This window comes from Suricata suricatta, chromosome 9 (genome assembly GCF_006229205.1).
Source record: "Suricata suricatta isolate VVHF042 chromosome 9, meerkat_22Aug2017_6uvM2_HiC, whole genome shotgun sequence".
NCBI classification, from domain to species: domain Eukaryota; kingdom Metazoa; phylum Chordata; class Mammalia; order Carnivora; family Herpestidae; genus Suricata; species Suricata suricatta.
In genome coordinates this window covers 47,012,702-47,038,877 of record NC_043708.1, presented here as the reverse complement: position 1 = coordinate 47,038,877, position 26,176 = coordinate 47,012,702, and the positions used below count along the sequence as shown (strand labels likewise).

General features: G+C 42.6%; 1 protein-coding gene across 2 annotated transcripts in view; it reads right to left on the bottom strand.

Annotated features, from left to right (window-relative positions):
• The window catches only part of CDKL1 (cyclin dependent kinase like 1), a 58,656-nt gene that overhangs the window by 16,748 nt on the left and 15,732 nt on the right, over nt 1–26,176 (bottom strand). For both annotated transcript variants that reach the window (XM_029951655.1, XM_029951656.1), the window contains exon 3: nt 8,958–9,079. In XM_029951655.1, the coding sequence (XP_029807515.1) occupies nt 8,958–9,079 (122 nt within the window). The remainder of the gene's footprint in view (nt 1–8,957; nt 9,080–26,176) is intronic.

Here is a 26,176-nt window from a genome sequence, read left to right as displayed (position 1 = left end):
GAGGGGGAAAAATAGAATCCGTTCTGTGGTGTTGGGTTGGAGCTGGTTACACACGTATGTACAGAGGGTTCTGAGTCGGAATGGGCACTAACTTGGGCAGCGTGCTCCAGAGAGCTTCTCTGCTGAAGGTGACCTCTGAAGTAGTGGTTACGGTAGGAGAAGTGGCCAGATTGGGCAGTATTTTCAAAATAGAGTCTTCAGGATTTTCCTAAAGATTGGATAGGAGAGACGCAAAGGAATCAAGGAATGATACCAAGGTTTCAGCTTGAGTAGCTGATTTGTGGGGCCCTTTACTGAGGAGAATGCTGAGGGAAGCGCAGGTTTGGGGGACAAAAGGGTGAATACATTGACATGCTAATTGGACAGCCAAAGAAAGACTCTGGGTAGGCAGTTCTGAATTCACAAGGGAGGTCAGACTGGAAATATAAATTTGGGAAGCATAAGCATATGGAAGACATTTGGAGCCCTAAGACTGGATGAAGCCATAGGAGTGAATACAGAAAAAGAAGAGAAGGTCAAAATCCTGAGACCCTACAACAGGTGGAGGTCAGAAAACAGAGAGGGATTCAGCAAGAGACTGGGGTTGAGTATGGAGGAAAATGAGGCGATACTCAGGAGAGCAGTGTCACCAAGCCAATTGAAGGGAGTGTTTCAAAGACTTCTGACTTAAGACAGTGGGTTGAACAAGCCCATCTAATTCACTCCCTCTCCACACCTGACTATGACCACACTGAGAGAAGTTCTCCAAGACCAAAACCTACATGGTCAGAACAGGAGAAGAGATAATAGCAACACATTTTGGAATTTGGAAAGCAGGTGGATGAATGAAAATTGACAGCAGATCCAAGAAAGCCAAGATCTAAGCCAGAGGAGGAGAGAGTGGAGACCAACCAATTTATCCCAAAGAATCCTCCAAAGGTGCAGAAACCGGAAGCCAAGATCCCTATGGAAGTGGTAGGGATGGAGGACTGTGGAAAAATCTGTTTTGGAAACAATGAAATCCCTGGATCTCCTCTCCTATTTTATTACAGTAGGGAGCACTCTTCTCCCAGCCTCGTAGAAGGTGGGAGTTTTGTTTTCTGGAGAGTGTAAAATAGAGATATTTGGTATAGCTGAGATGGTGGATATTGTTCCCACAACAGAGGATTATATGATTCTGTACATACTAGCTGACTGCTGAGACTCCCCAGACCTCACACTCCAGGGAAAATACTGAAGACTTCTATGGGGGAAGCTCACGAGGAAAGATCTGAAAAGTCTGACACTGCAGCTCCCCAGCAAATGAACCAGGCAGATAACCTCACAGTGAAGCCCAGAGCTCCCAATGCCACCCTACTCTTAACCATGGGCATTATCTGATGCCCAAGGAAAGCCTCAAATGAGAAGGGTAGAGACCAAGACAAACATAAAAAAGCAACCTAAAAGAAACAGAAATGATGGAGAGTGAAGAGAATATTAAAACAAGAAATATGGGGGTGCCTGGGTGGCTCAGTCGGTTAAGTGTCCGACTTCTGCTCAGGTCATAATCTTGCACTTTGTGAGTTCGAGTCCTGTGTCGGGCTCTGGGCTGACAGCTCAGAACTCGGAGCCTGCTTCAGATTCTGTGTCTCTCTCTCTCTGTCACTCCCCCGCTCACACTCCATCTCTCTCAAAAATAAATAAAACATTAAAAAAATTCTTTTAAATAAAAGAAAAAGAAAAAAAATGAAAACATTCATACAGAAAAGGAAAGCTGTTGCATCCACGAAGCAAGAAAGCACACTATAAAAAAAAACAAGAGGATGAATCAGAGTCCAGATTCCAAATAATAGTAAGGCCCAGAACAAGAAAATAGAGAAAACAAAGGATAGGGAATCAGTAACAAAACAATTCAAATTTTCTTTCTCAGCCAGAAGGAGCCCACCAAGTGCCAGCATAAAGGGTGAAAAGCAAGGTCCATGATTTTCATAATGCAAAATTCTGTGAACAAAGAGAGGAATTCTCCGAGCTTCTGGAAATAAAAAAAGAAATGGGACTTCACAAAGGAGGAGAATATAGAATGGCAACGGACTTCTTAACACTGTAAGATAGAGGGCATTTAAAAAATGCCTTCAAGGAGAGACTGGGTGACTCAGTCAGCTAAGTGTCCGACTCTTGATCTCGGCTCAGGTAATGATCTCATGAGGTCAGCCCTGCATGGAGACTGCCTGGGATTCTCTCTCTCTCCCTCCCTCCCTTCCTCCCTCCCTCCCCCTTCCCTGCTCATGCTCTGTCTCAAAAATAAACATTAAAAATTTTTTGAAGGAATATGTTTTTGTAAAAAAAAAACAGACAAATCTATATTCACACAAAATACCAATCAAATGTGTGAAAGGAATAGACTTTTTAAAGTACGAAGGCAAGACTTCACTCTCTCTTTTTTCAATTTTAATTTTTGTTATTTTTTTTAACATTTATTTATTTTTGAGAGTAAGAGACAAAGTGTGAGCAGGAGAAGGGCAGAGAGAGGGAGACACAGAATCTGAAGCAAGTTTCTGGCTCTGAGCTGTTAGCACAGAGCCAGATACGGGGTTCAAACCCATGAACCATGAGACCATGACCTGAGCTGAAGGCTAAGGCACCCGGGCATCCTTCTCTTTTTTTTAAACCTCTCATGCGCGGTTTCTCAGGGAGCCCCTGGAGGAAGCACCGCCCAAAGAAGAAAACTATAAAAGAAGATTACTTGAAACAGAACTGGATGCCTGACACACAAGAAGGAAGTCAGATACGGGGGAATCTCCTGGAGGATGGTGAAGGGAGATGTTCTAGGATAATGGCATTCCAACTTGTCCAGATCGGAATCGCTGACTCAGCGCTGGGCATGTTGAGGGTTGTCCTCACCACGTCCTCTGTCTTATACCATCTCAAATAAATATGAAAACAATTTAACAAACAAATGCTTTGGAAGAGTCTGCATCCATGTTCAAATTTTGAGGGCCAGGTTATGCTTTTCTTGTATGCAAAGCCTACACAAAGCCAAATTATAATCAGAATGGTGTTTGGTGGGCAAAGGATTAGGATGAGGGAAAGTATTAGAAAGGGCAGTATGACCAGTGTTGTCATTAGCCTGGGCTAGCTTCCTGCATCCGTCCCCAAAGTAAGAGGGCCTTGATATTAGATAAAACAGATATAATCAGTTCATTTTATCTCTTTTTTAAAGCTTATTTATTTGTTTTGAGAGAGAGAGTGAGAGAGTGAGCGAGCAGGGGAGAGGCAGAGAGAGAATTCCCAAGCAAGGTCCACGCCAACAGTGTGGAGCCCAATGGGAGGCTTGATCCCACAAACCATGAGATCGTGACCTGAATAGAACTCAAGAGTGGGACACTTAACTGACTGAGCCACCCAGGTGCCCCTAAAAGTAGATATGTTCGAATCAAGAGATAGTGCCTGAATACACTTTAAAAAATGCAAAACTGAACAATGTAGAATACAATCTATTGAAATATGGATATGCATAGAAAAATCATTAGAAAACAATTTCTCAAGCTGTTAATTTTATTTATTTCCAGGTTTCTATGTTGCTTGAAACATTATTGCAATAAACAATATATCACTTTTAATCTAAAAAAAGAGGGGGGCACCTGGGTGGCTCAGTTGGTTAAGTGTCCGACTTCAGCTCAGGTCATGATCTCACGGTCCATGGGTTCAAACACCGCATTGGATTTTGTGCTGACAGCTCAGAGCCTGGAGCCTGTTTTCAGATTCTGTGTCTCCATCTCTCTCTGCCCCTCCCCTGTGCGCTCTCTCTCTCTCTCAAAAATAAACATTTAAAAATTTTTTTCTAAAAATAAGAAGAGTTTTAGTGTTTTATAAAATTTGTGGAATTCCACTCCCAGAAACTGAAAACGTGCAGTAGTAACCTTCCCCCACCAGATGTTCTTTGAACAAACTCTGTTAGAGTCAGAGGCAGAACCAGTGGTGATGGGAAAGAAGTATTACATCTGGCTGCACTTACAGAGAGGTAGAAAAATGAGGAGGGAATTCAGAAACTAGCCATTTACCAAACTTGGATAGAGGACAGTTAAGTATATTAAGTTCTACAGAAGATAAGGAATGGTAATATGTTTGCTTGAGGGCAAATATAAACAACATGAGCACAGCACTGGAAATTAGAATGGATACGTATTTATGTCACTATAGAAAGATACATGTCTTGTGGCACAAACCTGCTTGTTAATAGCAACATGAATTTGAATCTTTTCCAAAAGCTTTCCAAAGGAGTACAAGAAGTTACAAACATGATAATGAGGAAATGAATTAGTGTCCATTTCAGATTCAAAGTAGAGACAGGTCTTTTGAGTTTTATTTGGCAAGAATTATTTTTAATGATTAAAATGTTACCATAGTGATATATGCAACATGGGGGAAGTTTTTTTTTTTTTAATCTTTATTTATTTTTGAGAGTGAGACAGAGAGAGACAGAGTGTGAACAGGGAAGTGGCAGACATAGAATCTGAAGCAGGCTCCAGCCTCTGAGCTATCAGCACACAGCCTGACACAGGGCTCGAACTCATGATCTGTCAGATCATGACCTGAGCCAAAGTCAGACGCTTAACTGATTGAGCCACCCAGGCACCCTTCTTTGTTTTTAAAAATAATGGGGCACCTGGGTGGCTCAGTCGGATGAGTGTCCGACTTCAGCTCAGGTCATGATCTCATGCTTTGTGGGTTTGAGCCCCATGTCAGACTCTGCTGTCAGCACAGGGCCCACTTGAGATCCTCCTTACCCCTCTCTCTGCACCTCCCCTACTTGTACTCTCTCTCTCTCTCAAAAACAAACATTAAAAAAACATAAATAAAATGAAAACTATAACAATCATAATTCAAAGTATCACTATTAAAATATTTAGTGTATCTATTTTTCTTTTTTCTATCTATATATGAATTCTATGAAAATGAATTATATGTTTTTACTAGAGCATTTTTTTCATTTTGCAATCACTCATGAACATTTTTCTATTTCAATGTATGTTTTTTTTTTTTAACATTTATTTCTTTTTGAGAGACAAAGTGCAAGTGGCGGAGGGGCAGAGAGAGGGGGAGACACAGAATCCAAAGCAGGTTCCAGGCTCTGAGCTGTCAGCACAGAGCCCAATGCGGGGCTTGAACCCATGAACGGTGAGATCATGATCTGAGCTGAAGTTGGACGTTCAACTGACTGAGCCATCCAGGTGCTTGTATTTCAGTGTATATTTGATCAATAAGCATGATTCTTAGCGGCCCCACTGTATTCTGTCGTAATGATATACCATCATTTACTTAACCAACCATCTATTATTGGACATTTCAGTTGTTTCCAATGTTTACACTCTAAAAAATCCTTTAATGGGGCACCTGGCTGGCTCAGGTGGTAGAGAGTGCAACTCTTGATCTCAGGGTCATGAGTTCAAGCCCCACATTAGGCTTACTTAAGTAGAGCTTACTTAAAGTTTTTTTTAAAAATAAGAAAAAACAGAAAATCCTTTAACAATAAGCACTTTCATAACTAAGCCTTTACGTATGTACTCGATTATTTCTTATGATAAATTATTAGAAGTACAATTGCTTGGCCTAAGATTTGTCTCTAAAGCTGTTAATACACAATGCCAACTTGCTCTCTGGACAGGCTGCACCAGCAGTGTGCTAACAATTTCCTTTGACAGTATTAGTTTTAAAGGTGTTGTTTTTATTTTTTAAGATAGGCTCCATGCCCAACATGGGGCTTGAACTCACAACCCTGCGGTGAAGAGTCACATACTCAGCCAACTAAGTGAGCCAAGCTCCCCAGGTTTTACAATTTTTAATCAAAGTAACTATCTTACAGTGATAAATAATCAAAACACTGTTATTACTACCCTCCTTCGAAATCACTTTGTAAGTATCAGTTGATTGGTTTGCTAACTTGGCCCCCAACAGGTAGGAGGGATATACCAAGTGCCAACAATTCAGCTAGGAGGTACTGGGGATATGCAGGGGAGGAAGGCACAGCTCTTGCTCTTGAAGATTTTACAGTTTACTATGCAAATGGAGTATGAAATAGAAATAATCCCAGAAAATACTATGGATGCCAGAGAAAGGAACTCCTGACTCCCCTTAGAGTCCACTAAAACAGTTACCCAGGAGCTCATATTTGAGCCATATCTGAAGGGCAGCCAGAGGTTTGTAGGCAGAGTAGAGAAGGTAGGGCAATGCCGATGGAGAAGACAGCACGTCCTACTGAACAAAGCTCAGAATGGAAGTGATTCCATGGGGCAGTGTCATGTTTTATGTGGCAAGCTAGTGAGACATGGGGCTGCAGAGAGTGAAACCTGGTGTCCCGTGCCGGGACCATCCCGGTGAGCTTGGGGGAGCTATTACAGAGTGTTATACAGAGGACTAGCAAGATCCACTTTGTATTTTAGAAATTTGTATTAGAAATACAATACGGAGATCACAGGACACTCTGGCAAGAGCGTACAAACCTAAGGAGGACACCGCCTGACACCAGGCAGGGAAGATACAGGCTTCTGCATGTTGTCCTTTCTTGGTATTGTCCAACAGATCAACATGAAGCTGAAGGAGACCCGCTCTTCCGACCTCTAGGATATTAGGTCAACGATTCATAGCACTTTAGACCTGGGAGTCCCCTTGGGTTTCACCTGGTCCTAAACTCTCATCTTCACAGGTGAGAACACCTGGAAGCAACTTGCCGAAGGTCACGCATGTGGTGCTGACCCACTTTACAGGGAGTGTACTTACACAGTGTTATTTTATAGTAGGAGTGTTCTAAATTGAAAAAGAAAAGGCTTCCTATGAATTTCAAAATCAGTTTAATGACATTTACTCTTTAATGATGACAAGCAAAAATTTGAAATAGCATTTAAAATACATTGGAGAATTGCCAAATATTGAGTTTAATGGAAAGTAACTTCTGTTCTTAAAAACAAAAAAATCCTTAAACTTCAAAATAAATGAATCTAATCTGGCTTAGAATAAATCTTATTTTTCAAGTTTGCTCATTTATTAGCATTCCTCTGGTCAGTCTTCTATTTGACAAACCATGGCACGTTGTCATTTGGAAATGTTGCTCATACCTAATCTCACACACATCTACTGGGCCTTCCCTTCCCTAACCCACCTGCATATTAAAGCATTTTCTATTTCCAGAAACAAATATAACACATTTTAGCCAGTGGGGTTAAAAAAAAATCTGCTTCGAAAACTCGATTCACTCCTTGTCCTGTCCTTTCTTCCTTCTGCTCACACTTCGTGCCAAAAAAGAACTGACTCCCAACTGCTTTCAGCCCTGCACTAATCAGTGTCTCCAAGTGACTCAACCTAACGAGATACATCAAGCTCCCTGCAACATCTCCCTAGTAGCACATGGCCAGGAGCAATTTATACTAATAGGTTTAACTGAAGTGTCAGTTGCAAGCTGTCAAAAGAGCAAATATCAAATACTATATGATTTTTCCCTTGAACACATAAATCTCTCTGTACCAATGACTTTCTGAAGGGAAGTGCCTGTTCCCTGGGCTCTCTGGCTGTGTAAATCAACACGAAAAGCCTATGCCATGGTCAATCGCAAACCACAAGCTACTTTAATCTCATTTGTCCGGATATCACGGCTGATCATATAACTACCACCACATGGCAAAGAGCAAGCTGTTGGCCAGCGCGTGAAAGCATTGTTGAGAGAGCCACAGCCTCCAGTCTCCGGGGTGTGATTGTGAGCAGGGATGGGGCGCCATTCCACCACTCTGAACTCTGCATAGTGTTGTCAGCCAAAGCTGGGCTCCCAGGAGCACAGCAAAAGGGGAGGATGCGCTAGCCTTTCCTGCTCATGTGTTTTAAGTCTCCTCACTATTCAGCTCAAAGGCCACCTCCTCCAGGAAGTCTTCTTTGATCCACTTTGAATCCTATCTTCCAGGGCATGCTAACCATTTTGCCCTCTCTATCTGGCCACAGTGACTGGCCTCATGGATAGCTGCATCACTTGAACTGAGGCCGAGTCTTCCAATGGACTTTATATGGAGATGCTACCCTCTTCTAGAACTTTCTTTCCTCTAGAATAGCTACATAGGTTGGTAAAAGCCCATGGGCCATGCTTCCTATTTCATATTTTTCCCTTCCATAGCATGCCACAGACACATACTCCTCCAAAGCCACCTTATAAGACTCCTCTGCAAGGCAGAAGGAAGCCAGCATGGAGAGGAGTTGAGAGAGAGAAAAGCCACCACTGATGGTGCTTAAAGCATCCAGCTGAGGAGAGGGCGGGTGCCAAATTCCGGCCTGCACTCTGCTCACTCTGGCAAGGGGCTGCCGTGAACCAGAGGAAACGACACACACACCTTTTTTTTTTTTTTTTTTTTCAAACAAAGGCTCGGTCTGCTCACCAAGCCCTGTAATGCACACATAGCAGCCGCCCACGCCAGAAAGGGGTGTGTGATAAGGTCACCAGTGCCTCCAGAGTCACGCCATCCTTCCCCGCCACAGCCATCCCCACATTCCTTTTCCACCTGCACTTGCCTCACTGGGTTCTTGTCACTGTAACCAAAGAACTCCTGACCAAGACAGCAGACCAGATAGGATCGCTTCAGCTGAAGTGCCACGTTTGTTTTCACCTTAAACCTCCTATTGGCCGTTGACTTTGAACTCTTGCCTTCAGTCTCTGAGTCCTTACACTTCCCTAGTCTGGCACGACTGACCAATAGCCTTCCTTTTCTTTCTTAAGAGACCGAGAGGGCTTCTAGCTACAGATAATATAGTATTAGGTTGAAATGAAGTTCAACCTAATAATGCTGCTGCTTTCTTCATAAAAACGATTAGTTATGACCTCCTTCCCAGCTTTTTCAGTATCTCTTCTGCTGTCCAAACACCACCTGTTCCTGACCCATTTGCAAAAGGGGCCATTGCAAATTTTCTCTCACAAATCCTAGCGTGTGGGGCTGTGTTTCATTTCTACAGGATGGATCACTCACCCTCGTTGGTGTCTGTCCAACTCATGGAGAACCGTGTGGTCGCAGTACTCAAACACCAGGTGAAGCTTCCGCTTCCTTCTGAAGACCTCGATGAGGTTAACGAGGTTGGGATGCTTGAGTTGCTGGAAACACAAAAAGCAAGGTGCTAAGCTGGGGCCACGAAGGACAGCGTTCTCCAACTTTGACCCAATGAAAGAGAGCTGATTGTCCTTTGGGAACTTTCTTGTCTTGGGCTGACCGACGCTGTAAACAGTATGATCTTATTTCTCTTGAGGGGCTGTTTGTTAGTGGGTTATAAATAATTATGGCATAGGGGCACCAGGGAGACTCAGTCAGTTGAGCCTCCGACTTTGGCTGGGGTCATGATCTCATAGTTCGTGAGTTCAAGCCCCACATCGGGCTCTGTGCTGTTAGTGAGGAGCCTGCTTCAGATCCTGTGTCCTCAGCTCTCTCTCTGCTCCTTCCCCACTTGCACACTGTCTATCTCAAAAATAAACATTTTTAAAAAGTTAAAAATAAAAACAAAGTTATAAAAAATGATTACAGCATAACTTAGGTGGTTGGTGAAGGCAAAGAGATGAGAAGGCCAGAGAAGAAAGGAGAATGAAAAAGTGGGGGTGATTTTTAGTTAATGCAAGCTCATCTTCAGATGAGGATCAAATGTCCCTAAAGAGGTGTCCCTGGACCTCCCCAAACTATCCCTTTATGTCTCCTAGCCCCTGTGAACTATGTCTCCTTGGCAATCCTTTGGAATTACTAAGTAATAGTTTATTTGATTATTTAATGTCCTCTGCTGTCAATAGATACAATATTCCATGAAAAGAAGAATCATGACCTCAGGATTCCCCTGTTTCCTCAAAACAATGTGGCTGTACTCCTAGCCTTGCACATGATAGATACTTGATCATTATTTGTGAATGAAGGAGTAAATCATGTTTCTTAGGTTGATGAAACATTTTAAAACAGAAAAATGATGTACCTGATGGTGTGTATGTAGAGAGAAAAAAAAAAGTTGGGGAATCAATGTTGTGTTGCCAAAGATAAATCTTGCACTTAGCTTCCTGGACCCATCTGTCTATAATCCTATCTGAAACACTCCAATTAGGCAAACTAATTATTGTGAAGAGAGACACAATGATTAACTTTCCTCAGGGCATGAAGGCCTCCAGGCTTTCCAGAGAGAGCCATAAGGCTTCCTAAGACCTAGTCTCACAAGCCAGGGAGCCTTACTTCTGCCTCATTCTCGCAATCCAAGCAAAGCGCAAGACTCTGCCCCGAGGAAGCCTAGGATGAAGTACCTCAAGGACAGAGGCCCAGGTGTCCTCTCTGGGCTCAGCCCCCAGCTGACGCACTTACATTCAGCTGCATGAGTGAACCAGGCCAGCCCTGCTGAAGGAACAGTCCACCAAACCACAGAATTGTAAGAACTAAAACATCACTCTTGCTTGAAACCACGAAGTCTGGGGGAGGTTATTTATGCTGCAATGGATAGCCTGTACTAGCTCACAGGGGGACTTCTGAAAACCACTGACGCAGAGGCCCCATGCCCAGAGACACTGAGTTGGTCTTCCCTAGGAGCTAAGCATCTTGTTTTTTCTCACAGTTCTCTAGGTGATTCAAGATGTAAGCCAGAGGTACTAATCACAGCCAAGCAGATACTTCATAAAAGGTAAAAGGTGGAAGGAGAAAGAGTGACAATCTTGAACTGCATGCTATATTCATACGCCCATCTGTGGGCGCAGTGAGAAGTGAAGCAGCCAGCAAGGGAAATACTAAACAAGACAAGTTATTTTCCTGCTTTCTTTGCAAAATCTCTGTAACCATCTGCAAGATATGAAATTCTTCCTGTAGACACTACACTTGGTGAATCAAAGCCATGATACTCTAAGGGCTATTAGTCTCACGTGAGCCTTAGAACAGAGGGCCCTACGAGGTACAAAATCTCACATTTATGTTAACATATCTGGAAACTGTTAGCCTGAACTAACATTTTCCAGACAGAGTAGGGAAGATCTGACTACTGTCTTGAACTAAAAAAAAATTGCACAGACTTAGATGTCTCAAACAGAAAGCAAGCAATCAGCTCAAAGGGCCAAATAGTAGCATTATGGACAGAATTAGCAGAAAGCAGAGGTTTTCTTTCAGGCTCCAAAAAAATCACTGTCCACAGGTCCAGACTTCAAATCTAAGAATTGAAGGGATCTTTTAAGGATATAGAAACAAATAAAGCAAGTCCTGCCCCTACCCTCAAAGAGCCTAGAATCTAAGAGGGAAAGAAGATATTGAACAAGTAATTACAGCTATGATAAATGCTACAAAAAGCAAGGTAAACAGTGCCTAGTTTGTGGATGGTGGGTGGTCCAGGGAAGATCTTGAGGAAGTTAGGTAGACTATATAGAGCACCAAAAATGCAACTTTATGGCTCTAGAGATGGCCAAATTGCTTTCCAGAAGGATCATACATATTTACACCTATGTCAGGAGCATGAGAGTACTTTTTACCATACGTTGGCCAGCTAAAGACAGATAGACAGATCTGTAGTTATATATAGATAGCCATATACAGATAGTCAAGTGCATGGAACCAAGGCTAGTTTGACAGTCAGAAGCTGAGTCCTGCATGACCTTGAGGGCCATGCTAAGAAATTTACACTTTATCCTAAGTGTAATGGAAAGCTACTGGAAGGAATTTCAGCAAGAGGTAATATGATAATACCATTTGGGTGTTTTAAGCTCACTATAGTGGCTGGCTGGATACGAATGGCTTGGAGGAAGCAATGTAGTGAAAGGAGACCAGAGGAGAGCCTGTTGTCAGCTGAGAGATGATGACAGCTTGGACCAGGCAGAGGCAGGGAGATGGTGAGCAAGGCATTGTTTGGAGACGTATTTTGTTACTAGAATATTCAGGATGGGGTGATGGGCCAGAGGTGAGGCACCAGGGAGAGGGAGCTATTAAGAATGACCAAAAGTTTGTATAATGGGGCAGGTGGTTGTGCCGTCACTGAGAGGAGGAGCAGGTTTTGAGGGGGAAGAAACTACTGTTTGGGGCAGGTTGGGTTGGCGGGGACTCTGAGATGCCAAAGTAGAGTTGTCAGGTTGGCTGGAGTTGGAGCTGAAGGTAAAAGCTGGGGAGTCAGCAAGAGGGTCAGTGAAGCCATGGGTAGATGCAATTTTCTAGAAGAGCAAGGGAGAAAGGAAGAGGCCCACAGAACCTCAGCACCGTGAGGGCTGCAGAGGAAGCAGAGGAGGAAGGGAAGAAGACCCCTCAAGATCAGAGAGAAGACAGCAGAGCATGAGAGAATGGCATGTCATGGCGGGAGGAAGTGGTCCATGGTGATGGAGGCTGCTGTAGGTGGAGCGGGGAGAGGCCGGAGAGGGTTTCTGCGGGCTTCCCCAGGCAGGCTGGGCTGGGTGACCTCTCTAGAAAGTGTCAGTGCAGGGCTGAGACCAGGAGCCAGGTCGTATTGATCCGGCTTCTCAAACAACCTTACCCCTCTCTCTTTGCTGACTTCCCCTTACCTCAGGGGCAGAACTCAGAGGGACCTCTCTAGTCCTGAAACCAGTTTGCAGTTGGCAGCCTGGAAGGTTCAAGGACAGCCCCAGTATTGTGAATGTTTGTGTTCACAGGGCTTGGGTACCTCTGCTTCAGTACGGAATGGGCTTCTTCTGGGACACGCAGAGGAATTAGATGAGAAGCAGGCAACATGATGGATGGACTGTTCATGGGCTTACTCAGTATGTTTATTATACATACAAGTAATGTTAATAAAACAGGTTCAACTGCCATATCTACTACAAAGATGTAGTTCAGGACTCTTTTTGTTCTAGTTCTTTCTTATTTGTGAGTGTATGAAGTCAAAGCCTCAGACGTGTTCTTTTTTTTTTTTTTAAGTTTTGAGTGAGAACGCGTGTGCATGCGCACAAACAGGGGAGAGGTGGCGAGTGGGGAAAGAGAGAATCCCAAGCAGGCTCTGCCCTGTCAGCATAGAACCCAATGTGGGGCTCGAACCCACGAACCATAGATCATGACTTAAGCTGAAGCTGGACACTGAACTGACCAAGCCACCCAGGCACCCCAGCACTATGAAGCATTTTGTACTAGTGGCCAACAATTTCAGATCAGGAAATGTTACTTTAAAACCCTGGTTAACAGGATCCTCTGGAAAATGCTGCTGATCTAGCAGTACTGGGCCTGCGTGTCTGTGGCATCAGCGGGCTGGGAGGCAGCTGTTCACTGGAGATAAGGCCTGTGTGCTTCAGTTCACACAGTCCCCACCCATCCCTACCACTCCCCAACACTAAGGCCAAGTGAATGTTGTCCTTTCTCATCACTCTTGCATCATTGATTTTTCTTATATGAATTAAAAGTGAGGAGTGCTTTGGTGGCTCAGGCAGTTAAGTGGCCAACTATGGCTCAGGTCATGATCTCACGGTTCATGAGTTTTAGCCCCGCATCGGGCTCTGTGCTGATAGCTAATAGCCTGGAACCTGTTTCAGATTCTGTGTCTCCTTCTCTCTCTGCCCTTCCCTTCCCTGCTCATGCTCTCTCTGTCTCTCAGAGAGACATTTAAAAAAATGTTTTAATTTAAAAAAAAGTGAGATATTTAATGTGCCATGTTTCTATCAAAAGTGGGAAAATGCAAGCAGCAGAAATGACTGTGTATTTCAAGGCAAATAAGAAAAAGTGTGTTTATTTGCAGAAGTGAAGGACTACTCTCACACCTGTCTGGCCCCACAGGTAGGAGTATGTGACCTCCACCCTAGGGAGTTCTCAATAATGGCTGCATGTTTCTGGACTTACCAGCGCATGTTACATCTGTGGGTTCTCCTATACTTTAACTGTCAAGGATTCTCATTCTTTGTGGGGTGAGGGTGGGATATTTATCCTGTCTTTGCTTTAGACAAAAGCAACAGGTATTTTCTCAAGGATCATATCCTGTTTTCCTTTCTAAAGCATTCTTCTCCCACACTGGGGTAAATAATAAGAGAGATTAAGTTGTAGAAAGTGGGAGCTGTCTTAGTAAGATGTTTTTTACAGGCCTTCACAATTCTTGAACTTGACTCTATGTCTTAGTTACACAGACCCCTTTGCAGGAATCTTTCACCACCTAGAATGGATAAAAGTGATACCCCCCTCTCCTTTATAGTAATTAACACTGAGTATGTCCCAAGGACTCCCAGATCAGCACTTATGACACTGTCAAGCACTTGAGATCCAGCAAAGGTTACAGCTTATCCAAACAAAGAAGCTGAGAAAGAATCAAGTCCATCATATTTCTTCTCATTCTTCTTTCTCACTGAGATGACTGCTCTCAAATAAATCACAATGCAAGAGTTAATAGCATCGGTACCCAATTTGCTTTGGATTCAGAAAGAAAGCTCTATATTTCACCTTAATCCCATTTAAGGGCTTTGGAAGGACAGGTATGGTCCTAATAAAATTATACCACTAAAAAATGCATATCATAAAAAGGTGTGTTCTAAAAATCATATGTAGATATAATGCAATTCCAATAAGAATTTTAAAAAAGTTTTTGAACTAGACAAAATGCCTTTTATGTTCATACAGGACGATAACTATTTTAAAAGTGTCAAGGAGGGGCACTTGGGGGGCTCAGTCAGTTAAGCGTCCAACTTTGGCTCAGATCATGATCTTACAGTTTGTGAATTCAAGCCCCACATAGGGCTCTGTGCTGACAGCTCAGAGCCTGGAGCCTCCTTCAGATTTTGTGTCTCCCCATCTCTCTGTCCCTCCCATGCTCATGCTCTGTCTCTCTCTGTCTCTCAGTAATAATCATTAAAAATTTTTTTAAAAATGAACAAATAGAAGCAGTACAGAGTCTACAATTAGATCCAAGTATTGAAGGGAAATTAACATATGACAAGGCAGTACTTCAATACAGTTGGGAAAAAAGGTGCTTTATTTAAAATTGATTCTGGGAAAACTGGTTACCCACTGGGAAAATTAAAATCCATACCTTACCACCCAATATACAAGAATAATTTTCAAGTATGTTAAAAATTATAGTATGAAATACTAGAAATAATTTTAAAAGAAACTTTCTATGACCTTAGGATGGAATAAAGCATCTTGATAAAATAATCTAGAAGAAAAAAATACGACTGGCTATAGAAAAATAAAATAATGTTAGGAAGACGGCAAAAATTCTGGAGATGGATGGCGGTGATGGCTGCACACCATTGTGAATACCCTAATGTCACTGAACTAGACACTTAAAAATGGTTAAAATGGAAAAATTTAAGTTATGTGTAATTTACTACAATAAAACATAAATAAAATAATGTTGGTTTGGTAAAAAACAATACAATGTCAAAAGACAAATAATTGGCAGGGAAATATATTTGTTATGACGAATAAAGGTTTATAGCCCTTTGATTACAAAGACACTTTATGTATTATGAAGAAAAAGACACCTATGAGGGAAAATGGGCAAAAGACATAAGTAGGCAATACACAAGAGGAAATATAAATCATCCAAGAGACATGAAAAGATACTCAGTCTCACTAGTAGTCAGAGAAAGGCAAATCAGAGCAACAATGTGGGGCAACTTATTTTCCTAACAGGTAAACATTTCACAAATTCCTAACATCCAGTGCTGCCAAGGATATACTGAAACAGATCTTCCCATACTTGGTTGGTTAGACATTTTGGAAAAGTTACTAGCATATTTATTAAAACAACATACCCAAAACATATGGGCATAAGATCTGAGCAAACACCTCACCAAAGAAGAGATACAGATGGGAAATAAACATATAAAAAGATGATCAACATATTTTTCAGTGGGGAATTGCAAATTACAAAAATAATGAGATATCGGGGGCACCTGGGTGGCTCAGGCATTTAAGCATCCAACTTCCGCTCAGGTCATGATCTCGCAGTTTGTGAGTTCGGTCCTTATGTTGAGCTCTGTGCTGCCAGCTCAGAGCCTGGAGCCTGCCTCAGATTCTGTGTCTCCCTCCCTCTCTGCTCCTCCCCCACTCTCTCTCAAAAATACACATTTAAAAAATTAAAAAATAAATAATAAGCTACCATTACACACCTATTAGAATGGTTAAAATCTCAAAACAGCTGAGGACACCAAATACTGGTGGCAATCCTGAGCAACAGGAACTCTCATTCACTGCTGGTGAATGCAAAATGGGGCAGCTGCTTTGGAAGCCAGTTTGGCAGTTTCTTAAAAAGCTAAACATAGTTGTACTATATGATCCAGCAGTCACAAACCTAGGTGTTTACCCAAATCATTTGCGTGTGCAGAGACAGGGGCACCTGGGTGGCTCAGTTGGTTGAGCATCTGACTCTTCATTTCAGCTCAGGTCATGATTCCAGGGTCGTGAGATGGAGCCCCCTGTGGGGCTCCATGCTGAGTGGAAGCCTGCTTAGGATTCTTTTTCTCTCCCTCTGCCCCTCCCCAACTCAGCTCATGCATGTGTGTGCACTGTCTCTTTCTCTCTAAAATAAAATTTTTAAAACTGCACACAAATATGTATAATGGTTTTATTTATAATCACCAAAAATTAGAAGCAAATGGCCTTTCTATAGGCAAGAGGATAAAAGATTGTGCTCTATCCACAGTGGAGTGAAATATTCATCAGAGATAAAACAAAATGAGCTATCAAGTCATGACAAGACATATAAAATTTAAATGCATATTAAGTGAACGAAGTCTGAAATGACTACATGTTGTATGGTTCCAATTATAAGACATTCCAGCAAAAGCAAAATATGGAGACGGTAAAAAGATCAGTGATTTCCAGGAGTTCAGGGGACATGGGGGGAAATGCAAGGCGAAACAGGATTTTTAGGGCAGTGAAATTATTCTGCGCCATACTGTATTGGAGGATATGTTACACTATGAATTTGTCAAAACCCACAGAATGTTACAGCAGAGAGTGAACCTTAATGTATGAAAATTTTACAAAATCACTTATGAGGTTAGGGAATCCTATGTTAGAATGCAGAATGTGATGGAAAAAAAAAATCTACCTGTCTTACTAACATATGAAGCAACTTCAGTGGCGGCGGGGTTGGGGAGTGCTGACCGAAGTAACTTTGGAAGTGATTAGTCTTTCACACTAAAGGCAAAAGGAACTACATATAAAAGTATCAGTAAGGTACTCTTATTGATAAAGTTGTTTCTCAGGGGAGTAGGAATTGACAATCCTTTTTTTTTTTTTTTAACTTTTTTTAAATGTTTTATTTATTTTTGATACAGAGAGAGATAGAGCATGAGAGGGGAAGGGGCAGAGAACGAAGGAGACACAGAACCGGAAGCAGGCTTCAGGCTCTGAGCTAGCTGTCAGCACAGAGCCCGACGCGGGGCTCGAACCCACGAACATGAGATCTGACCTGAGCCAAAGTCGGAGGCTTAACCGACTGAGCCACCCAGGCGCCCCGACAATTCTTTTTTTTAAACATTTATTTATTTTGAGAGGGAGACTGCATATGTGTGAGCAAGTAGGGGAGGGGCAGAGGGATTGAGAGAGAGAGAAAATCCCAAGCATGTCCACACTGTCAGCGCAACGTTGCAAAGCCAACGGCAGAGTTCTCCGTCACAAACCGTGAGATTATGACCTGTCCAAAATCACGAGTCAGACGCTTCACTGACTGAGCCACCCAGGCACTCTGAAATTGACAAGTCTAATAACATTATATACTGGAATTAAACAAATAAATGAATGCTGGATAATGAAAGCCAGTTTCTTCTTGGTAGCACAGGGGGTTAATGATAAGTAAGGAGAAGAGGCTAGTATAATCCATGATCTGATCCATCCATGGGTTAGAGTTGGAGACATCAGCAGAAACTCATGTTTAGCTTACTATAGATACAGGTGGTTACAGACAGGAGTAACTACAGATATGTATATATGCACAGGTTAGTATACGCAATATATTTCCTTGCTCTGTCAGCTGAGAGAGCCTAGAAGCAACCACACCCTTGCAGCAAGAAGTACAGATCTTGGTTTCTAATACCATTCATTCTCCAATAAAAGGAACCAGAGTTCCTCAGAGAAAATGGATGATTCTAGGTAAGGCACGAGAAATACAAGATAAGGCTGGGGCATCTCATAGTACCAGAAAGGAAAGTGCTATGACAAAACAAACACTACATTGATGGGGATATGTCATAAGGACACAAATATCCATGAATCTATAACATAAATAAGTGATCAATTGAATAAATAAGTCCATGCAGAAGAATTCCAAGTAACTTATGTAGATACTCTCCCTTCAAGGAGGAAAGCCTAAGTCTCTACTCCTTAAGTGTGGGCTCCACATAATGACTTCCTTCCAAAAGAGTACAGTGTGGAGAGGCAGAAAAAAAAATTTTATTATAGTGGAGAAACCTCACAACGTATCTTAGCCAGGTGAAGGTCAATATCATACTGATAGTATGTACACTTGATATGGTGTGATGAAGTCATTCTCCCTAAATCCTACAAGCCCAGTCTAACCATGAGAGATATGTCAAATTCCAATAGAGGGACATTCTGCAAAACACTTGGTCAGTACTCTTCAAAACTGTCATGGCCATCAAACACAGAACAGTCTGAAACTGTCATAGCCAAGAGAAGCCTAGGGACTCATGATAACTACGTGTAATGTGGTATCTTAGATGGGATCTTGGAACAGAAAAAGGACGTTAGATAAAAACTAAGGAAATCTGAGTCAACTACAGACTTTAGTTAATGATAACATATCACACTGCTTCATTAATGAGAACAAATGTACCATACTAATGTAGATGTTAATAACAGGTGACACTGGATGCAGGGTATATGGGAACTCTCTACGTGATCTTCTCAAATTTTTCTATACATCTAAAACTGTTCTAAAAAATAAAGTTTATGGAAACACACACACATTTTCCATCTTACCCAGCACACCACTTCTGGACATATACCCTATATAAATAAAAGCACCAGTGTATAAAAATATATGTACAAGAATATTTATTGCAGCATATTTGTAAAAGCAAAAAGTTAGAAACAACACCAACATCCTTTGATAAAGGGGATGGTAAAATAAATTGTGGTACATTCAAAGCATGAAATATTGAATACTATGCAATGATTAAAGAGAAAAAAATTAACAGGGGTCTATCTATTGGCCCAATGACAATGGTGTACTGTTGAATAAAGAAGGCAAGTCACTGAGTGATTTTATAAAAACATATTAACATAGAAACTACTGAGTAATTTTATTAAAAATATATAAAAATAGGGGCACTTAGAGGCACCTGGTTGGCTCAGTCGGTTGAGGGTCTGATTCTTGGTTTCTGCTCGGGTCATAATTTCCCAGTTCATGGGTTTGAGCCCTGCCAGGGCAGAGCCTGTTTGGATTCTTTCTCTGTCCCGCCCCCCGCCCCTGTGACCCTTTCCTACTCTCTCTCAAAATAAATAACTAAACTTTAAGAAAGAATAGAGGCACCTAGGTGGCTCAGGTCATGATCTCACAGTTTGTGCATTCAAGTCCCGTGTCGGGGTCTGTGCTGTCTGTGTGGAGCTTGGGATTCTCTCTCTCTCTCTCTCTCTCTCTCTCTCTCTTTCTCTGCCCCCCCAAATAATATGTGTATGTGTGTGTGTATATACATATACATACACACCCACACAAATAGGGTGGGGGATGGGAGACATAGGTGAAGGGGATTAGGAGGCACAAAGTTCCAGTTATAAAATTCATAAGTCACAGGATGAAAAGTACAGCACAGGGAATATAGTCAATAGGACTGTAATAACACTGTATGGGGACCGATGATGACTACACTTACCACGATGAGCACGGAGTCATGTATGGAATTGCTGAATCACTACGTTGTACACCTGAAACTAATATAACATTGTCAACTATACTTCAGTAATAAAAAATTTTAAATTATGTATGAAAATAAAAAGTATATCCAAAAATATGAAAGTTTTATTTTCATATATTCATTTTTATATATTATTACTCAAAAACCTATGCTGAGCCCTACGTTGTGCTGGACATTATTCTAAGCTCTGAGATTACATACTTAACGAGGCTAAGAAAAATCTCTGCTCTCGGGGAGCTTATAGTTGAGCACCCTGGATGGTGGTTAGGTTTTACGGAAAGAAAGAAAGTACAGTAGTAGCATGGGAAGGGGTGATCAGGGAAGACCTCATGGCAAAGGTAATAAATGAAAAAAGGTCTGAAGAAAGTATGAGCCATGGAGATGGCCAGAAAAATGCTCCAGGGAGAGGATCTACCATTCCAAAGGGTCTCACACAGTCTCCTGCCTGGAATATTTGCAAACAGCAAGGAGGTCAGTGGCTGCCCATGTTTTAAATTAACTGTTGCTGCAGCACCCAGCTTCGTGTGGATGTATCCAACAGCCCCTCCTCTCGGCTACATCCTGTATCTTTTGCCTTCTGCCCTGGGGCTTGTGGGGCGCTGAGGTACAGGATGCTGGTGGATGACTCTAACTTGCAAGAGTTAACATTCCATGGAGGAGCCCTTGACCAAGGGGGACAGGAAGTGGTAGGTAAGTGCTTATCTCTTCGGTCCTCTGCTCCTTACAGAGACCTGGCAGGTTGAGTCCCTGTTGTCCCTTTCATTGCTTTTCCCGCCTTCCCTATTTCCCTTTCCCTGTCCCTTACTCCTGCTCCCTGGTATTACTTCCCCCAAATAAACTACTAACGTGCAATCCCTTGTCTCAGATTTGACTTTATAGGAAGTTCACAGAGTGAGACCGTTGGTACCAGAAGTGACCATAGCTAGCATATCTTCAGAATGGGATCCTGGAACCAGATCCATCCCCATGCAGATGGCAACAAGGACCCCACTGCTGGTGGTAGTGAGGTGACAGGAAGCCCTGGGGAACGGCAACAATGTAATTAATAAGACTGCTGTCAGGATGTAATTAGTAAGACTTGTCACGAGTGGTTTGTACGTGGTGCGGTTGGCTCGTACAATAGTGGCCTGTGAGTGATATGGGCTAACGGTAATTACAGGGTTACTGAGGGAGCTGGCTTTTGTTAACACCTTCAGGTTGTTGAGGAAAAAAAAAAAAAAAAGAGAAAATGACAGGTTTGGGTTAGCCACCAGCAAACTGTGAGAATTAGAAGGCCTCTATGGTAGTATTTAAAGAGACATTTATCTCCTGCGGACACAGGATAGATGGTGCTAAAATCAGGCTTAGGACTTCAGAGTAGCAGAGATACAAAGGAGACAATGTACAGCTTCAACGAATCTCTTATGCTAAAGGCAGGTTCTGGTGAGAAAAGAGAGGGGCCCTGAGATGTGGAATAGAGACATTTAGGGTAATGAGCCTGAGAATATTAAATTCCCAAATTTCCCTGAACCGTCGGGGCTGGGAGAAACAGCTTCTGCTCTTGCCCAAAGGTGAAACACTTCCTCTCATACAGAGACCATGGGAATATGAGAAATATCACTGAGGGAGGCATTTTCTTGGGAGGATGATGCATGTCCTCCTTAGACTCTACCCCCATTCCTCTCAGGGCCCACTGACCTGTCTAACTGGGGTGAGATTGAAGCAATACTCAAGCAGGGCAATGCGGTTCTTGCTCTAGGAGGAAATAACTAAAAGCATTACAAGACCTGGCTCACATGTACAGCAGGAATATTGGGCCCTTTGACCATGGCAGTAGTGAACTATAAGGCTAGAGAGGGAAATTCACTGGTATGGGAGCACTGTCCTGTGACTTGGGACTTAATTCCTGACAAGGACACCTGGAGACAGTCTTTCCTTCCTTCCTCCACTAATGCAGTATGGAAGGCACAGGGAAGAAGGTCACTGGCATCTTTGAGAAGCTCAGAGGTGGCCTCCCTCTATAGGCTGGAGATGCTCCCATGGAACTAGGCCCTCTGGTTCCAGCAGGAGTGAGAAAATCCCAGAGTGGCTGAGACCAGGTACTGACAGTAGCAAGTTACACATAACTACCACTATGGGAAGCAAGGCCCGATGCCTTATTTCTCAGAAATCTGTGCTGGTGCCCAGATAGGAACTCACCATGGAGTTCTTATACATGAAATAGAAGAGCAGCAGGTGTGTTACTTGACTTGTTATACCAGAAGCAACTGAGAAGTGGCAAGCAGAATGTTGATATCACCCGTCAGAATGGAAAACTACAGTTTCTTACCCAAGTTCTAGATCTAAGTCAGTGTGTAGGCCAAAGTACTGTTGATTGAGTCCTGTGCCGAGGGATCCTGCAAAGCCACCCCAAGTACTCCTCAATCCTTTCCCAAAGGGATCTGTGGCTATTTATGAGAGCAACTGGGAAAAGGTAAATACTCAGGCCTTTCAAGGGCTGTAGCTGGCTGCAAAGTCTGAGCTGGCATTGATGTCTGGGGACCCAAAATGCTTTCACGGCTTTGAGTAATGGCTCACAGTGGGGCCTAATGGGTCCATAGATTTGCTCTTGAGGTTATTTCCTCCACTCCCAAGAGCATAATTAGGATGGATATACTAGTAGTTTGTAAACCTTCACAATGGTTTCATGACTAGCTGGAGTAAGAGGCAATATGGCAGAAAGGGCCAAAGAGAAGGCCCTGAAATTGCACACAGTTCCCAGCACAATCCTGGCCAAAACAGGAAATCAGAACAAACCACATCCCATAAGGAAATGATAGGTTAGCACCATCAAAGACGTAAAGGATGCAGGGATGGTAGTCCACATCATAATCCCACTCAGTTCTCCTGGTAGACTATTATAAACTCAACCAAGTCATACCTCCAAATGCCAGTGCTGGGCCAGATGTGGTATCTCCCTGGGAACAGATCTACATAGTCTCTGGCACCTGACACACAATTAATCAGATTACGCATTCATCATTGATCTGATAAGTGTATTCTTCCAATCCCTATCAGTAAGGAGGGTCAAAAGCAGTTCATTTTTTTTTGTGAAATGGGTAGCATTTTCACATTCACTATCTTGCCCAAGGCCTAGGGTAACTCTTCTGCTCTGTGTTGCAATATAGTCTAAAGGGACTTTAATCATCTTGACATTCCACAGAATAGCATGTTGGTCTACCACATCCATGACATCAAGTTAAATGGACCTTCTGGTGAGAAGGAAATGACAGGTATTCTGAATGCCCAATTAATGCCAGAGGGTGGGTGAATACCCTGTAGGGTATGTCATGGGTAATATTCTAGGGGTCCAAAGGCCTGGGGCATGCCGAGACATCCACTCTAAAGGACGAATATTTGCATCTTATAATGCCTGCCACTAAAACAAGGCATTGCACCTAGCAGGTCTCTTTAGATTTGGGAGGCAGCATATCTTAAACATGTACACCAGAGAATAGCTCTTGGGAATACTACTCGAATTTACCAAGTAATTTGGAAGGCTGCTAATATTGAGTAGGACCCAAGACAGAACTTTATAGTACATCAAAACTACCTTTCTGCTCAGGTCGTAAGAGTCAATATATCCAGACAAGATCGGGTATATTCAGGGAGGTGTGGCCATAGACATGCATCAGTATATCCGATCATGCTAGGGCTATACAGCTCCTGGTGTGTCATGAGCCCTACCAGAGACTGAGTACCAGATCACAAGACATCGAGTGATTATGAGACCAAGAGCTACCAGAGCTGCCCACTGTTAAGTGGGTAACAGAGACCCAGTTCATAAGACTGCACAGAGGCAGTGGCAATACACTACGCTGTGATGACTATACATTTGTGATCACATTCAGGTAGTTCTGGAGGGAACAGGCAAGATGAAAAGAGGTGGCCAATTCTCCCATGCTATCTATTTTATTGCACTGTCACCTCTCCTTCAACATACACATAAAGTTTAATGGGAGTTTCCAGGTAATGAAGGAGAAAAACCTCAAGTTTAACTCACAGTCGGATCAGCTCATTATGTTGGTACTAGCTGAAAATGGACGGCCACCAGACTGTAACCCCACTCAGCAAGGGCCTTGTAGGACAATGGTGAATGGGTATCCTTCCACTGAGCATAGCTTCAAGTGGTGCACTTGATGGTTTACTTTGTATAAAGGTGGAAAGGACCTGAGATATGCATGGACCTGTGGGTAGTGGCAAATAGCTTTTTAGTTGATGAAGAGTCTTGTAGGGATAAGACTGAAAGATCATTTGGAGAAGAGGCATAAAATTGTACTTGTGAGCACAGAGCTTGAGGATCTTTGGGCGTCAGATTAATGCCTACCACAGAGCATTTACTATAGAAAAAGCCGTGAGGAACCCGGCAGGTGTCTTTCCTGGTGGGTGTGAGCCTGCTCTGTCCTTGGCCACCCCAGTGCCTCTGTAAGTGACCCACGAACACAGTGGCCACGGCTGCAGGAATGGCGGTTATGCATGGCCCCAAAGCACTGCCCCCTCTCTGCAAGGCGGATCTGGCTACTGCTGCTACTGAGTACCCAACCTGACAGCAGCAACAGGTGATACTGAGGCGCGGAGATGCACTGTCCTTTAAGGACAGCAGCTGCAATGTGGAGGGAGTAGTGATTTGTCCTTATTGAAATTGATACTAACTTTAATGTTTGATTGATTGATTTTTGAGAGACAAATAAAGACAGAGCGTGAAGAGTGCCAGACAGAGAATGGGAGACAGAATCTGAAGCAGGCTCCAGGCTCCGCGCTGACAGCAGAGAGCACAACATGGGGCTCAAACTTACGAACCATGAGATCATGACCTGAGCCACCCAAGGGTGTGCCCTGATACTAACTTTAAAAATATTTTTAGGGGCACTTGGGTGGCTCAGTTAGTTAAGTGGCCGACTTAGGCTCAGGTCACGATCTCACAGTTCATGAGTTCAAGCCCCGCATCGGGCCCTGTGCTGATAGCTCAGAGCCTGGAGCCTGCATCGGATTCTGTGTCTCCCTCTCTCTCTGCCCCTCCCCTGCTCACGCTCTGTCTTTCAGTCTCTCAAAAATAAATAAATGTTAAAATAGATTAAAAAATTTTTTTTAATGTTTCTTTTTTTGAGAGACGAAGACAGAGTGCAGGCGGGGGAGGGTCAGAGAGAGAGGGAGACACAGAATCCAAAGCAAGCTCCAGACTCGAGCTGTCAGCACAGAGCCTGATGCAAGGCTCAAACCCACAAATGCAAGATCATGTCCTGAGCCAAAGCTGGATGCTCAACTGATTGAGCCACCCAGGCGCCCCATTCCCCCAATACTAACTTTAGATATGACTTTTGCCTTTCCTGTCTAACCCACAATCCAAGGGTTTAGAGAATGCCTGCCTTACTGGCATGGGAGTCCATATAACATCAGACCAAGAAGCCCATTTTCATAGCAAAGGAGACAGTACAGTTAGTACATGGCCATGGGATCCACTAGTTCTACTACATACCTCATCAACTACATGGATGGAATTTGTGCCTCAGCCCTTCAGAGGTATCTGCACTAACTCACATGGTGCTAGATCCTCAGTGGCTAATCCGTGAGTGTGGGAACTGGAAGCAGAAATAGGACTGGGCTCTCTAGCATCACTCCCAATGATCCACTTGTGGAAATCGTGCTTCCTATTCCCAATATTCTCTTAAATTTGCAGAACTCTATGTTTATATGATTGATGGAATGTCTATTAAGAGATGATTAGTTAAATAAATTATAGGACTTTATATTACATTCAAATGATAAAACAGTACGCAGTTGTTAATAAGAATAAAGCATATCTATAGCTGTCGACTTGAAGATGTCCAAGATACAGAGCTAGGTGTAAACAGAAATGACAGAATGTAGACACTACATGATAGTTTTTGTATGTATTTTTTAAAAGAAATATATGTCTTTGTGCAAGCACAGAAATCCTCTGGGGTAATATCGGAAAGAGAAGAGCAAAGTCAATTTCCTTTTCACTTTACCTTCTTCTATACCTTCAGTTTTTTCTTACATGAGCATATAGTACATTATCATACAAATATTTTTAAAAAGATTTAGGGGTGCCTTGGTGGTTGTTAGTTAAGTGTCAAGCTCTTGATTTTGGCTCAGGTCATGATCTCACGGTTTGTGAGTTCGAGCCCCACATCAAGCTCTATGTTGACAGTGCACGGCCTGCTTAGGATTTTCTCTCTTCCTCTCTCTCTGCCCTTCCCATGCTCTCTTTCTTTCTCTTTCTCTCAAAATAAATTTTTAAAAAGTTTAAAAAGTAAAATAAAATTAAATTTTAAAATATTTTTACTTTTTAATTTATTTTTAATTATTTTAAATATGTATTATTTAAAAAATAATAAAAAGATT